This window comes from Liolophura sinensis, chromosome 13 (genome assembly GCF_032854445.1).
Source record: "Liolophura sinensis isolate JHLJ2023 chromosome 13, CUHK_Ljap_v2, whole genome shotgun sequence".
In the NCBI taxonomy this organism is placed as follows: Eukaryota; Metazoa; Mollusca; class Polyplacophora; order Chitonida; family Chitonidae; genus Liolophura; species Liolophura sinensis.
In genome coordinates, this window is record NC_088307.1 from 25,945,480 (window position 1) to 25,962,291 (window position 16,812).

Sequence of the window (16,812 nt, forward strand, 5' to 3'; positions counted from 1 at the left end):
GTTTTCTGTTCACAGCTCAACATGAGCCCCTGTTGATACAGGTGGTGTTCCCCGATGAGATTGCTCACCTCCAGCTGTCAGCGGGGCCCGCTCAGTTTGGGGTTGATCTAAAAACCGCCCCACCGGTAAGGCAACACAGGAAGGGAGTAGGGGGCAGAGATATGGCTAGGTTTGAAGGAAGAGATAACAACTAGGCTGGTATTTTGCATTAAAATTTGACTGTTGTTTACAGTCTGTAACAAATGTTTTGTCATAATGAACAAGACTACTGGTTAGTTTGTCAGTTATTCGTATTCATCTGGTCTCAGTGAATGAAGCAAACACCCTGGACATGCTTTGGTATTGAATTTCTATCACATTACAATTCACAAGCCGATGATACACCCATTATTTAATGCGCCACCTTCTTATTTTGTGCAGACTCGGCATATGCCGTCAATGATGAATGCAAATAAATACACGCGTGTGTTCTGATATCATTACTCAAGTTTAGGGGACAAGGTAACGTCACAAAGGTAACGCCACAAAGATCCTAGCATTATCATGTGTGAATTGTGACACAAGGAATGTGATGTTGCCGACGTCCTGTTACAGAATGTTTAAAAAAGGTCTATTAAAACATATTTCATGCTCTATATTACTTAACTGTTTGTATGTTACGGTCTGTGTGAAATTTGTGTAGAGGATGGTTTAACTCCTCTGCTGAATTTGTCACAGAGTTACTGTAGTAGCACTTAAGACAGCTAGCTCTCTGTCTGTCTGTCCGTCCATCCGTGTCCAGGTGAACACTTTATCTCTTAAGTGCGTAGAGCCAGAGTTACCATGTTTTTACCACACTTACACAAAGACATTGGGATAAAATTTAATGCGGATGGTCATGAGCTTTCCTCAGGGTCTTTCTTCTTGATTTCCTCCCATCATAAGACTGGCCTTCACCATATAAGTGAAATATGTTTGAGTGTGGCGTAAAACCCCAATCAAATAAGTAAATAAATCTTATAGCTGTTCTTGTTGCCGTTGGATGGTTTAGTGTATTGTAAGGGTTTCTTTTTTCGTAAAGGTATTTTACCCCTCAGGTTAATCTATACACAGACTGTATTACCTACGGGTTTACATACAGTGTTTTTCTATGGGGATCAAACCTAGGTCAGGTCATATAAGAGACTTTAATAATGGTACTTGCTGCTGCTTTGCTTGGTGCTCAGCATTTATATGTTAGAGCAAGGACTGGTTGTAAATGGGTGCCGGTGTAATGGGACTGGGTTTGGTGTCATGTCTGGTGTCTGCGGCATGATGTTTCAGTGGCGGCATCACTTTTGGGGCAAGGACTCTCCCTGCCGCAAAATAACACAGTATATGTACACACACCTAATGACTGAAACATTGTTAAGTAAGATGTTAAACCCCAAGCATACATACTGTAATTCTTCAACCATTTCGCATGTTTGCAAGGTGTTTATTCAAGCATGTTCTGAAGGCATTAGGCTTGTAGACTGATGAAATTACACTTTTTGTGAAGCCCTGAAATTGGCCAACCCATTTAATGGAGTTTTGTCTCCAAAATCAATTTAAAAATGTCGGTGAAAGTTGCTCTTTCATAAGCAAAAAGGTCGAGGAATTAGGGTACATACAGGCAAATTTCTTTGTACAGCTGATGGGATCAGTTGGTGTTACCAAGCCGTTTAAGGGGTGTGGCCCTGTGGAGAACCCTGATGACCTGTATGGGCGAATTGCTATCCTGGAGCGTGGAGACTGCATGTTCATTGACAAGGTGGGTGCTGATTTTCACCCCATGGGTAACTTTTCTTAGTTTGTTGCTATAGAGACAAGACTATAGCAATACATGTGTGCCCCAAAATAAAAGTATCTACATGCCCTTTTTTCTTGCCCATTTCTGTGTTATTTGCTTCAGCACTGGACATGTACAATCATCGTTTATCATTGAAATCCCTGTAAACAGTCTGTTAGCTAGCCAATATAAACTCTCTAGTTATACTAATACTGAACAAAGAGAGGCCTGTAGGTATCATATAGGCCTATAGGTGTCCACCACTCCAGAATCTTAAATCTTATCTGTGCTAAACGCTTTTGATTTTCACTGCCTAATGACACATACCATCATTAATCTCATGAACATCTCTGTGACTTCTAGTCGTGGGTGTAACAGCCCAATAGGTACTTCAAGGTATAATAGCAATCACGCACAAATCAGCGATCGGCTTAGGCTGCGGCATGATCGGTATGACTGCGTATGCTAGCTTCAACAGACTTTTCAGTTTCACATGACTTACATGAAAGTAAATTGTTCTCTTTTTATACTAACATGGCTAATAAGTGATGTATTTACATGTACATTTATGCATCTCTGTCAAATGCCTGGAAACTGAGTGCTGACAATATTCTGCCTTCATCTGGAAACTCCAGGTAATAAGCAGTGACTTTAACCCCGCCCCCCTCATATCCTTTATCCTGTCCCCGTCCGCCAGTCTCAGGTTTGTCAGAGCTGTATATATATACACATGGACAATTCATATACCATGTCTGATATTGTTTTATAGGCTAGAAATATCATAAAGGCAGGAGCCATTGGAGGCATTGTAATAGGTAAGTTTATCCTGCATCTCTTTGCTTGTATAAAAAAAGAGAAAGCTAGTACATGTGTTCCCAGGTGTCAAAAAAAAGAAAAAGGAAATGTATAAATGAAGTAGACATCAAAAGAAAGAGAATTGAAAACTACGCAGAAAGTGGTTTTATGGTTTTTTATTTATTTATTTATTTTTTTTTTGTACATACAATTAGAAAAATGAGGGGTGAGGAGAAATTTACTGCGGTATAGATATTTTGAGCTTTTGTTTACTCCAATATCTGTATATATCCAAGAGAAATTCCTCCGTGGGTTTTCTGGGATGAAAACAATAGGACTTCAGCAGTTTAGGTGAGGTTGTTTCGTAAAAGGTGATTATCAGTCATTACTTTTGTCGTTATTGGTTCTGGCTTTGATTTTTTTCCTTCATGGTGTAGATGAGATGTTGACCATTCATTCATACATGGTAGATTCTATATTTTAAAATTATGAATTTGGTTTTGAATTTCAAGTTTTAACTGGTTTTAAAAATTTGTCCATTTGTATTTCTGTGATCTTGGATGTTCCCATTTTCACATTGCCAAAATGACATAAAGCCCTCTTCATTCTGTCTAAGAAAAAGCATGATATGTCCTGAATTGTTGTTTCACAGATCATAATGCTGGCTCCAGCAGTGAGACATCCCCTCTGTTTGCTATGTCGGGTGACGGCAAACAAGACGTCCAGATACCCATGGTGTTCCTGTTCCACAAGGATGGCACAGAATTACTGGAGGCCTTACAAGCTCACCCTGAAATGGAGGTTATCCTGACGTATAAGCCAATACCAAAAGGTAAATAGTCCTGACTTATAATCAGCCTATATAAAGTAGTCCCGAACGATACTGTTGTACCAAAAGGTAAAGTATTCCCGACTTATAAACCTACACTAAAAGTTAATGTAGTCCTTGACTATAAGGCTGTGCCAAAAGGTAAAGTAGTCCTGGACTATAAACCTGTACCAAAAAGTAAAGTAGTCCTGGACTGTAAACCTGTGCCAAAAGGTAAAGTAGACCTGGACTATAAGCCTGTGCCAAAAAGTAAAGTAGTCCTGGACTATAAGCCTGTGCAAAAAGTAAAGTAGTCCTGGACTATAAGGCTGTGCCAGAAGGTAAAGTAGTCCTGGACTATAAACCTGTGCCAAAAGGTAAAGTAGTCCTGGACTATAAGCCTGTGCCAAAAGGTAAAGTAGTCCTGGACTGTAAGCCTGTGCTAAAAGGTAAAGTAGTCCTGGACTATAAGCCTGTGCAAAAAGTAAAGTAGTCCTGGACTATAAGGCTGTGCCAGAAGGTAAAGTAGTCCTGGACTATAAGCCTGTGCAAAAAGGTAAAGTAGTCCTGGACGATAAGCCTGTGCAAAAAGTAAAGTAGTCCTGGACTATAAGGCTGTGCCAGAAGGTAAAATAGTCCTGGACTATAAGCCTGTGCCACAAGGTAAAGTAGTCCTGGACTATAAGCTTGTGCCAAAAAGTAAAGTAGTCCTGGACTATAAGTCTGTACCAAAAAGTAAAGTAGTCCTGGACTATAAGCTTGTGCCACAAGGTAAAGTAGTCATGGACTGTAAGCCTGTGCCAAAAGGTAAAGTAGTTCTGGACTAGAAGCCTGTGCAAAAAGTAAAGTAGTCCTGGACTGTAAGCCTGTGCCAAAAAGTAAAGTAGTTCTGGACTAGAAGCCTGTGCAAAAAGCAAAGTAGTCCTGGACTATAAGCTTGTGCCAAAAAGTAAAGTAGTCCTGGACTATAAGTCTGTACCAAAAAGTAAAGTAGTCCTGGACTATAAGCTTGTGCCACAAGGTAAAGTAGTCATGGACTATAAGTCTGTACCAAAAAGTAAAGTAGTCCTGGACTATAAGCTTGTGCCAAAAAGTAAAGTAGTCCTGGACTGTAAGTCTGTACCAAAAAGTAAAGTAGTCCTGGACTATAAGCTTGTGCCACAAGGTAAAGTAGTCCTGGACTGTAAGTCTGTACCAAAAAGTAAAGTAGTCCTGGACTATAAGTCTGTACCAAAAAGTAAAGTAGTCCTGGACTATAAGTCTGTACCAAAAAGTAAAGTAGTCCTGGACTATAAGTCTGTACCAAAAAGTAAAGTAGTCATGGACTGTAAACCTGTACCAAAAAGTAAAGTAGTCCTGGACTATAAGCTTGTGCCACAAGGTAAAGTAGTCCTGGACTGTAAGTCTGTACCAAAAAGTAAAGTAGTCCTGGACTATAAGTCTGTACCAAAAAGTAAAGTAGTCCTGGACTATAAGTCTGTACCAAAAAGTAAAGTAGTCCTGGACTATAAGTCTGTACCAAAAAGTAAAGTAGTCATGGACTGTAAACCTGTGCCTGACTGCTTATACGTTCTGAAAGATCCTAAGCTGCAAATTAGTGAATAAAAAATATCTAATGTATTTTCATGTATTCTAAAGTATGATACAACCTGAGCATGCTAAGGGAGATAAGTCTTTGTTACCTCACAGAGGAGGATGTTGCTAAGGGAGATATGATGAAGTCTGCGTTACCTCAGTGTGGAGGACATTACTAAGGGAGATATGATGAAGTCTTTGTTACCTCACAGAGGAGGACGTCCACAAGTGACCTTGAACAAACATCAGTTTTTTAAAATTTTGTGTTATTATTACAGATATATATTGTTTTTTTTAGCTGATGGTGAAGAAGCTCCCAGTGAGGAAATTCATGTCGATGGTAAGGCACCTCCAGGACACCCAGCCGGGCCTGAAGGAAAGCGTGAAGGAACGCCGAGCCAAGCAGGCAATGCAGAAGAGCTCACAGACAGCGAGTGGGTTGAGATCAAACCTGGAGCAGGTCCTGATGAGGCCAGCTCACAGACGACCTCAGGCAAATACAAGATGAAGGTTGGCTCCAACGACCTTCACATGGAGGTCAAGGTTATCACCCGTGGCAACAAGGGATCGGCCAAGGGAAATTTGGATGATGACGTCATCAAACTAGTCAGCAATGAGGATGGCAGCAAGCAGCTGTCATTTAAGTTCGATCAGTTGATGAAAGACAGCAATCTGAAAGGGAAGCCTTTGCTGAATCAGTTGTATGTGGAACTAGTCCGTGTTCTTCAGGAAAGGACGAATTTTAGCCACCTTGAAGGGCAAGCGGACTATCTGCTGGCCCTTGCCAGACTGCTTGAGGCAGCCTACTTTAACCTGAACAATGTAGACAATGAAGCCAGGATCTTATTCCAGCAGCTGGCAAAGGAGCTGGAAATCCTTCCTCCTGGGGAGAGGAATGAGATGGACAGTGAGTTCCAGTCAGAGTCCAAACGGGGTGGAATCAGAGAACTTTCCCCAGAGGAGCAACACGAGGAGCAGAAAATGGCCGAGGAGTTGGGACTGGACCTCGCGTCCCAAGCCGATCCCAATCACCATGACCATGTGGCAGAGCGCCATGAGAAAAATAAATACCTCAAAACCGTGCCCCGTGGCGAGGAAGGAGGGGTTGGTGCAATATTGGGAAAGGACGGTGTCTTGTACATACCTGACGATACCCATGCTCAGACCGCTGACTCAAAGTCAGATGGTCAAAGACCTGACTCCATAAAATCAGATGGCCAGAGATCTCACTCTTTAAAGTCACATATCGATGGCCAAAGATCTGACTCTATAAAGCCAGATGGCCAAAGGTCTGACTCTGTAAAGTCAGATGGCCAAAGCTCTGACTCCAAGTCAGAGAACCAAAACTCTGACTTTGCTCAAAGGACAGGTGCCAGTAGTAGTGATGTTGATGCCAAAGCACAAAGGACTTCTTCGCCAAACAAGGAAGGTGACTCCTCTTGATCTGTGTGTAAATTATACAGTTTTATGGAGGTTAGTGTGGGAGGGGTTAATAGTGGGCTATCTGGAGGGGTTGATCTGCCGGCTGTCAGTCAAGCATGAGTGATGGATTTTCATCCAGCTTTTATGGTCATTTTTATTTTCTGATGGCAATAATGCTACTTCATATTTTTAATTTCAGTGTATTAAAAGCCTCTCCATATGATGATGGTTAGGAATGTAAGCATAGTTTCACAAGGTTATTATCAGCTATTTAAGTTGATTGTAATGACCTTGGCAACTTAATGTCTTTAGCAGGTTTTGCTATGATAGTTATAAATTCACTTTAATATGGGCTATGGTAACTTTGGTAACCATCAGCAATGGGCATGAATTTAACAAAAGATGTACAAATTTCTGAAAATTATGCTGATATATATGTAAATTGTTGTCCACACAGCAGTTCAAACCATGGAAAGTGGAAACTGTCTGGACTTTATTCAAGTTTTGATACGGTGATTAGGGATTTAGAGAGTTTTACATTGGATTATTGAAGATCAATCTCACTTTTTGATGAATGGTGCTGGTTTTAAATTTTGGGGAAAAACTCAAGCAACATGAATAATGAGGTACAAGAAAAGGGAAGTAGACTTGCCTTTATGATTACTTCATATTTTGCTCTTGACTATGTTTCATATTTTGCCTGATTCTTACAGTTCATTGTGATCTTAATTAAGGTGTTTTGAAGCTTATGTGGAAGGTATGGTGATATCCTTGTGGAGAATTGCAGGTATCGGCACCAAAAGTAAGACAGGTATTTCATGACATTTATGTGCCTCTAAAAATGACATTTTCAGGGACAAAACTTTAAGTTAGGTCTACTGTATTTCATCTAAAGGTTTTTGGCAGGAGAAATACAATGCTGGGAGTACATAAAGGCCTTCAAATGGTTCTTTTCATGATAAAATGTTTTAAGTTTTCTAATAGAAAAGTAATCAGACGTCACTAAGAACAAAACACTTGAGTGGCCCTTTAACTAAGGTGGATAAATCAATCAAGAATCAAGCGAAATGTGCTACTTGAAAAATATTAAACATTAGGTGAAATACAGTATTTAGTGTACATACAAGTGGTTGAAGTGAATGTTTTAATTGAATTTTACGTTGGAGATTGATAATAGATTTAATGGATGGGGCGTACACGTATTTGTAATACATAGTTATATCTAGTGATTTTGGTTTTATAGATCTGTATTTTGTGTCTAAAAATCATGAGACATTTAGGTAAATTTTTGCTGTAAAATATTTTTCTAATCAATCAATCAGTCAAGGTATTGAAGAGTTTAGATCACTGCATCTGTTAAACCCATTATGATATTAGTACATGTAATTTTCCAGCATTCTGATATACATGTGTTCTCATGTGACTAGATATCGAAACAGTACACCTGTAAATAGAAATGAAGGTGTTCTAGATAAGTATTTACAACACATTCCTTGTTACTATTCTAATAATTGATTAAACGTGTAGTTTTTAAGGGAATAGCTCTATCTTCATGTTAATCATGACTAGTGTTCACAGGGTGGTTTGATTGATTGATAAGTACATGACATGGTAGCATCTTCACTGACTGCTGGCATTTTGCACTGTAAATGTTAGTATCAGTTCTACTTATAAGGATGATTGTGGCCGAGGGCAAAATATATTCAACCGTATTGGGCGTGACATACACGAGAGCTTAATGAGCGGATCAACTGAACTGGTCGTAAGGAGTTGATCCCCGTTTTCGGTGGTTTGTAGGACGTAACAAGTGAACGATACAACAGCGTGTTGAATCTGGATGATCCAAGTACTGCTGTTTTTGTGGTCAAATTCTGATCTCTCCATTGAAACTTCAAAGTCGGCTTTCTGTTTGCACTTGGGGAAATTATATTCCTATTTATATGTAGGATAAATATTAAGATTATTTTTCATAATCTGATGCATGAAATGAACAGTGTTTTTTCAAACAGTGAGAAATCAAGTTGGTGATACATTTTTGTGACACACGTGTCTTGCGCGTGCCTAACGTGGATACCGTATGTGACAGACGTATCTAAAATAGAACAAGTCTATTTCATAAGCCGCGCTCAGATGATGTGATTTGTCGAATACTACAGTCACATGAAATGTCACGTCCTATTTTCATTTGCTGCACATGTGCAGTCACAGTACATGTATGTCTAACACACACGTATTTTACACATGCTCAATGTATGTATGTATGCGTAACTTGCATATGTTCAATGTGTGTACTGTGTGTTTATCTTGTTCTAATGCACGTGTACTTTACATACTGTGCTATACATGCACAGTGTTTGTGTATCCAACATGTACACTCTGCAACCTGTGTATCTGACATGCAAGTCGTACAAACTTGAACACATACACGTATTTTACCCATATCATGTTTACATGTTACTGTACTGATTTTATTGGTACTGGACAAATGAAATATACACGTGTTCATGTGATGCCAGTTAGTGGTAGTGCCTGTACCTCACTTGATATACTGTACAGTATTTGACCCAAAATTTCGTGGATGATAACCTTAATTTTTTCACCTTTTCAACCGCCTTTGCTCCAATATTTCGACTCATTCAGAGCGAACTGTGGGGCATAGAGAAACAATTTGCACAGTTCCATGATACTTGTGTCAAATTATTTTTAGCATCATTTTCATAATAATGATATGCATAAGTGCCACAGAGAAAAGTGCTTTACTGGTTGAAAACATTGACGATTTCCAATTTTAAAGTTACTCATTTTGTCTGATTCCGACAAAGGAAGGCAAGATGATATTCCACAGTTTTCAGCTTCAAAAGTAATATGATATTTATTTGCCTCTAGAAATGTATATTTTGGGTGGAAAATTTGGGTCATTTACAGTAATTATCGAATTACTGCAGTGTTAATTACGTACCTGTAGCGATTATACCATGATTATTAAAAGTTATATGACACCAGCAGACAAATGTTGTATTGCTGTATATATACCCTGTGGTCAGTGAAAAACGTTTGACAACTCAGGGTGCAAACTTTGTGCTTAAAATTTCGAAAATGTAAATTAAAATTTTCCCCAAACAAAAATGCTTCTTTAAAGGCCAGGTAAGCAATCTGATTTATCAGTCGGTCAAGTCCGCCTTAAGCTACCTTTAATAACTGTCATCATGTCAGTTAATATTTTATAACAGGAGATTCTACTAACAGAAGTCCGGTAGATGCGTTTTATGAATATGTGCATGTATATTTAAGGTGTAAATTGATTTAGTCACTTCTGTATTATTTATCCATGCCCTTGTACATAAAGGAGTACTTATATAGTATATGCTCTGTTTGAATGGATGCATCTAGGTTTGTTTTATAAAGGCCCGCCAGGGGAAAACCAGGACAGCATTGCATCAAATTGTCTTAAGTCGTAAATCTTGAAGTCGTGTGTTGTACAGGTTGGCACAAAATATAAAGGCATAGTAAGGAGGATGAGCATCATGTTAGGTTTCCACCCTGACCAGTGCTGAGGGATTTAACCCAGAAAATCCTACCTCCACTGCCAGTCAATCAGCGTCGATTCTGTATTCCTTTCATTACATTATAACAGGTCATAATGAGAAACTGTTGGGCAGTCGATATCAGGGAATGTAAAATGGATCTGGGGCGGCATGTGCGCACATGTTGTAGACTTTTCCAGGAACTAGTCTTCCTTTTGAAGTAATATAATATCCTACCATTAAGATTCCACTAGACAGGGCTTCTCCAAACTTCATGCAAGATATCATCAAATATTCCCATACACATACCGGTTATCTATGCAGATTGCCTTTCCTTTGTTGGTATTCGTCTTTAGCTTTAGCCCAAGTTTAAAGTTTCGTCTTCCCTCCACGTCCATTGCAAACTCCTCCCTATCCCAAATTCGTCTCTTGACTGTCTTTTCGACCACAGTTTTACCCTTGTTCCACGTCAATTACACACTTTTCCCTAACCCAGATTCGTCACTTTCCTCTGTCTTGTCTTACAGTCTTGCACTCCTTCCACGTACATTACACACTCTTGTCTAACTCAAAGTCGATTCTTGTTTTCGTCCGCATCTATACTTTCATTCGCTAATTACCTCATTGCACGGCCGTAGACCATTACCCAAATTCTTTGCTTCCTAATCCGTACGCAACACGTAAAAACAATATGTTAGATATTATCTACACTTAAGGCCATTCTTGCCTGTTAATTCAGGCTTTCAAAAGTCATTCGGACATATCTAAATGTAAACTGATTGTGTTAGTTGCAAGTATCGTGTCCATGCGTAAATTCGTGATCTTGCCGTCTTTATTGCTTTGGTTGTGTCTGGAATCATATTTTCTTTATATTCGGGATAGTCTATTATATACGGTAACACATTGTGTTTGGTGATAAAAATGTTGTCAAGTTTTGAATTGCCATTTCTGTTTTTATTTATTTTTTTTTATTTTTATTTTTTTTTAAATAAAATGTTTGGCAAATTTTGTTCTTTCATGTATGATGACCCCAATCTTGTTACAGGCCAAACCAAACGTGTCTATAGCTATAATGAGTGAAATGCGTAAATTCATGTCGTTGTATATTGTGATGTTAACGACCCCTAAAAAAAGTTACTACTCTCAGTGCACCCACTTAAGCACGTGAGCATCGACATTTCCATTCGTGCATCTAATGCCTCATTTGCGTAAATGTATGCTTGCTGATTTTAACCGATATTTGAAGATTCTGTCACAACGACGCCTGTTTCATCTCGATTTACCACAAATTGCCAACAAATTCACCACGTCAAATTTACCGGCCAAAACTTAGACTCTGAAGCAAGGGTGCCCAGTTTGTCATCCTATTAACCTGTTTCATATCGGTGGTTCCTTTATATTAACCTATTATCGTTAAGGTTTCACTATGCTTCGGTTTTGGTGTTCGATATGAAAGACGTAGTTAGTGACCAGTCTGGTGACCAGTGTGAATAGATACCTTAACTTAAAGTCTTCTTTTATTATTCGTTTTAAGATCTGTGGGGTTTTGTTCCGCTGGTATCAATTCATCCAATCCAACCAGTTATAAATTTTATTCTTCCTTTAACTGCAAATTTATATGGTGAGTGTTTTGCTTCCTTGTCAGTTTTCTTGACTTTTTTTAATGTGGAAAATTGTCTAAGTATATGTATATGTGATCACAGTGTAATTATGTACATACTAGACGAATAAGAAAATGTACAGTACTAAGAATTGGACTATTCTCTGAAGCGAATAAAGAACTCGAAATTACTGATAATAAAGGAGTTGCCTTCTTTTTTTCTTTCATTGAGCTCTCAAACAAAGCTACTTACATTGTGTTCATTTTTAGCTACCATTCTTTGCGGGTTGCCTTGAAATGTTTGGAGTTGCATGATACTTTTAACATCGTTTCCGGTCCAGTCTTATATTGGTCAGCTGCACCATGCCTTTATCAACAAGCCTCCATAGCACAAAGCAGACAAGCTCCCTTATTGTCACAGTATGATGAGCATTGCCAACTACAACTTAACCTCTTATATGTGTATGCTAGATGACACGCAAGTGAAAGTCGTTTTTCATGTTAATACCATGACAACCCAGCAGTTTTATGTGTGGAGGAAAGTTGATGAAGTTAAACATAGACAGATATATACTATAACGAAAATTATCCACAAAACATGTCTAATATCCTGACTTTCATTGCAAGTCCTCTAAAATATAATATTTCTGGAAATGAGTCATCGATAATAATAATTATTATTGTACATAGCTCAAGGAACGTCACCACGATGCCATAACGTCGAGAAACCTGAAACTCCGGAATAAAGAGAGCACGGACTTCAGTTCAAATATATACAACCCATTTCGACCAGTGAAGTGCCAAAGCGAAGTGCCTTCACCTCATGTGATAAATCAGAGTGTTCGACTCAAATGATCACACCACACCGATGTTCAACAACATATACGACGAAAACATAAATATGCTGAGAGATTTCAGTGGACGACCAACTTAAGACAAAGCTGTAACTATTTGTAGTATTGATCGCTGTCAAGGGATCGTCGTCGGCGAAGTGAAAAAGAACCGTTTATTTATTTATTTATTAATTTAATTCACGTGTTTTACGCCGCACTCAAGAATATTTCATTTATTCGACGGCGGCCAGCATTATGGCGGGAGGAAACTCGGCACAGCCCGGGAGAAACACTCGACCGTCCGCAGGTTGCTGCAGACCTTACCACGTGCAGCCGTAGAGGAAGTCAGGATGAGCTGGACAACGTTCTAATTGGAGAGAGGCTTCCGAGTCATTGCACCGAGCTGGCGTGCTACGCCACTCGGCCACGAAGCCCCCCCCCCCCCCTCCAACAAACATTGACATTCTGAAGGTGTCTTCCATGCACCCCATCTTATTTGTACTAATCCAATAAAATATAACTGCGATAGTTCGAACAAAACAGAGACAATTTATTTGCATATGTACTTGGCAGAATGAGGCAGGAATTTCTTTAAAAGATTTTTTCCTATCGTATTTATAAACAATATGAATGAGTCAGCAGTTAACTAGAGATTTAGAGGGATACACCGGGAATATAATCTCAAAAACAATAAGCAAAAGCAGTAATCCTTGCCTTGGATATCTCCAGTTAGACATAATCCCGATTATTTTTTGACAAGCCTAAACAAATTGTTAGGCCTGTCCTTTTTACGCTACACTTCCGTAACAATGACATCATAAACCTTGACAGCATGTTGGTTTAATCGTGTTACATAAAACAATACTGTCAGTGTCCAAAAATATACCACAAATGAGCAAATACTCTGTACCACAATCATTGTACCGCAAATCAACAAAGCCACTGTACTGCAAATCCCAAGTATATTATACATAAGTCAATAAAACACTGTATCTGAAGCCAGTAAAAACAGTGTTCAATAAAACAGCTATAAAAACGGCATGCAAGACAAGGGCAACCACTCTCGGCACCCTCTGAGCATCATTTCATGAATGATGAATGTCAAGGTAAAACGCAGACAGCGATACAAAAATATATATGGAATCATGTATCATGTAAAAACAACATGCTAAAAAAACGCTATACAGTTAAACGTTATATATAATCAATCTTTAGGATCTCTCTAGGCACTAAACATTAATGCAAGGATTCTTATTAGTCCTGGCCGTATGATTTGATTATTTTATCAGGGTGTCAATCACTTACCGTTGTCTGGAAAACTATATTTGTCAAACTGACCTCAAAATCTGATAGAGAAAACAAAATACAAGTTTAGTACAAAAAGTATAAAAATCATAATTAAAAAGTAAAGAAGAGCAAAGGAAGATATTAAGTTTGGTGATATTTCGTACCAAACAAACTTCAATATATAATTTCAGGAAAGTTTTATAACGTTCCAAATGTAAAGTTACTTTGTGTTCAGAGACGTTCAGTTTGGTATCACTATATTCATTGTGCTTCGTAGTACATATATCACGGTACCGCTACGATGACAATTATAGTGTACTGCCATATCTCTTCAATAATAATATGATAGCTTCAACAGAAAAATAATGATTTTTTTCATGTATTTTTACTTTAAAGGTACATGTAAAGAGCTGTAAAGCAAGGCTGTGAATGAATTAATCGGTAATAGAAGTTTCTTGGGATCCACCATCTGAATTTCTTGTGATTCAAGTCCTTGTGGTATTTATACGTGATAAGAATCCCTTGTGATTTATGTTCAAAGTCCCTTGTGATTTATGATCAAGTCCCTTGTGATTTATGATGTCACCTGGGTTTTATGATCAAAGTTCTTTGTGATTTATGTCACTTGTGATTTATGATCAAAGTCTTTTGTGATTCATAAGTCACTTATGATTTATGATAAGAGTTCCTTGTGATTTATGATAGAGTCACTTGTGATTTATGATAAGAGTTCCTTGTGATTTATGATAGTCACTTGTGGATTTATGATACAAGCTTCATGTGACATATGTTCAGATTTCCTTGTGTTACATGATTTATGATGCCCATTTTGAGTTATGGTTAGATTCCCTTATGACGTCATTTAAGAGTGCATAGTGATTTATGATAGATCTTTGTGACTTACGATAGAGTTTCATGTACTTTATGAAATCGTATCCTACAATATGTGACACGTTTTCTTATGGCCAACAATTCTGCTTTATGGTATTGTCAGGTGTGAGTAATGAGAAAACTCATACATTTAACAAAACCTAGAACAAAACGTTCTAGATCCAAACTCGCACCTTGCATGATCCAAATTCGCGCCTTGCACAGTCTCAGCTATATATTTACGTCACTTCACTTCGTCTAAAACAGCAATAGATGAACTTTTTGGCGACAAGGCAGCTAACTAGTTGTGTCTGGTAAACATGAACTGACCTTTTGGCGCTGGAAAAGGCCAAAACAAGTAATAAGGCCCTTTCCTTAAAGTGGCATCATATTTATGCTAGCAATCATACAACTATACAATGTGAAATGAAAGGCGATTTCACCGATGGACATCAACTAACACTTTATACACAATGAACACTGGATACACTAAACATTGATTTTGATTTGATTGGTGTTTTACGCCCTACTCAAGAATATTCCACTTTATACGACGGCGGCCAGCATTATAGTGGGAGGAAACCGGACAGAGCCCAGGGGGAAACCCACGACCATCCGCAGGTCGCTGTATTAAATATTGAGGCGTAATGTGTAAACGATAGCCTAATGTAACAAAATTTTTAAAAATACTATTTTCATCATTAAGCATCACTTCAAATATGTAAAATATCACACGAGTAGGCTTTAAATGAGTACATAAACACGACTGGCACGAGGCTGTGAGTGACGCACCCCCTGGCCTTGGCAGGCACTGATAGCTGCTGGCACAGAAAGAAGCAGGTCTTGACAGTCAACCTGTGTCAAATTTTTGTGGCTGCTTTCTCTCACGCTGGGAAAGGTAGACGCCAATGCTTACTGGTTACGGAATGTTTAGGGCTGAGTTACAGCACTAAACGTTAACACTATAGCTTATGGAAAATAAGAAGGGATCTGATGCCAGATGATTGGCCGATCCCTCCATGGACTCATGGGCACCGTCTCCAGACTATACACCTCTAAGTCATCTCTAAGCAGTGTGGTTATTCTCTGCTGTTAGGCTGCACTGTTCATGATCTACCTCTTTGCTTTCAATATGAGCAAAGCGTTACAGAAGCTATGTCTTCTACTGAAAGGAGCAAAATAGCTCACAGTTAGTGCCGAGTCGTTTTGGGCCGTTTTTAAGCCCATTGGAAGAGTGTAATATTGTATCACGATTCAAGAAGTGCCTATTATGCAAATCTCCCATTCAACAACTGCCCAGTTCATCAAAGACTGTCCACTTCAACGACTTCAATCTGTCCTATTCGACAAATGTCTAATCCAGCAACAACTGTCCAATTCAACAAGTGCCCGATTCAACAACAAGTGTCATATTCAACAACAAATGTCCTATTCAATAACAAGTGTCCTGTTCAACAACAAGTTTCCTATTAAACGCCATTCAATTGCCTAACTGAACAAGAAGCGCGTTCAAGTATCCCATTCACTTAACAACTGTCTCTTTCAACAACTACCAGATTTAAAAATCTTCTGATTCAAGAACTCTTCGACTGAAGAACTGTCGGATTCAACAACCACCGTCTTAATCAACAACAAGAACTCTTCCATTTGATATCTGATCAATTCCATCACTGTCTGGTTCATTAATTGTACCTAACAACAGCAATCAGATTCTACAACTGTCTGATTCAGCTACTGTCCGAATCAACAACTACTGTCCGAATCAACAGCGACAACCGTTTGAATCAACCACAACAACTCTCTGAATCAACAGCTGTCCGATTCAAACTCCGCGTCACTGTATGCCAAGCCATCCACAGTGTCCTTGTCGTCAGAGTTCTCGTCTCTGTCCTGAGCCGACATCCGGCCGCCATCAGGCCTGTACTCCACGGCCAGCAACTGCTTGGCTTTAGTCAGCGTGTAGTGGTTGTGCAGTAAGCTACCCCACCTATCACTGGCTCGGGCCATTTTGGGAGTAGGCTGGACCGAATCCTGTAGAAGAGATACCCATAATGTTAAGGGACTGTTATAATGGCAGCCTGAAATTCTCTGCTAACAACTGGTGAAGTTTTAGACACATTACAAGCACAGTAGAATGGGGTTTTTATTTTTTATCTCAGCCGACTTTCAGCAGACTGTTGTAATGACACATTACCATGGGTTCCCCCGGGCTCTGCCTGATTTCCTTCCACTATATTGAAAGTCGCCTTCGTGTAAATGAAACATTCCTGAGTAAGGCGCAAAGCACCAATCAAATGAATTCACTACTT

The 16,812-nt window shown here is 39.0% G+C and overlaps 2 protein-coding genes across 4 annotated transcripts in view; one reads left to right on the forward strand and one right to left on the reverse strand.

The window, feature by feature from the left end:
• LOC135480206 (ER degradation-enhancing alpha-mannosidase-like protein 3) overlaps positions 1-10,851 on the forward strand; it is a 33,258-nt gene extending 22,407 nt beyond the window's left edge. Inside the window, exons 18-22 of the mRNA XM_064759978.1 lie at positions 16-125; positions 1,652-1,771; positions 2,559-2,604; positions 3,237-3,416; positions 5,266-10,851. Coding sequence (XP_064616048.1) covers positions 16-125; positions 1,652-1,771; positions 2,559-2,604; positions 3,237-3,416; positions 5,266-6,410 — 1,601 coding nt within the window. The 3' untranslated portion in view covers positions 6,411-10,851. The remainder of the gene's footprint in view (positions 1-15; positions 126-1,651; positions 1,772-2,558; positions 2,605-3,236; positions 3,417-5,265) is intronic.
• Positions 10,852-12,881: 2,030 nt separating this feature from the next.
• LOC135480553 (transient receptor potential cation channel subfamily M member 6-like) overlaps positions 12,882-16,812 on the reverse strand; it is a 40,944-nt gene continuing 37,013 nt past the window's right edge. For all 3 annotated transcript variants that reach the window (XM_064760410.1, XM_064760408.1, XM_064760409.1), the window contains exon 27: positions 12,882-16,534. In XM_064760410.1, coding sequence (XP_064616480.1) covers positions 16,310-16,534 — 225 coding nt within the window. In that variant the 3' untranslated portion in view covers positions 12,882-16,309. The remainder of the gene's footprint in view (positions 16,535-16,812) is intronic.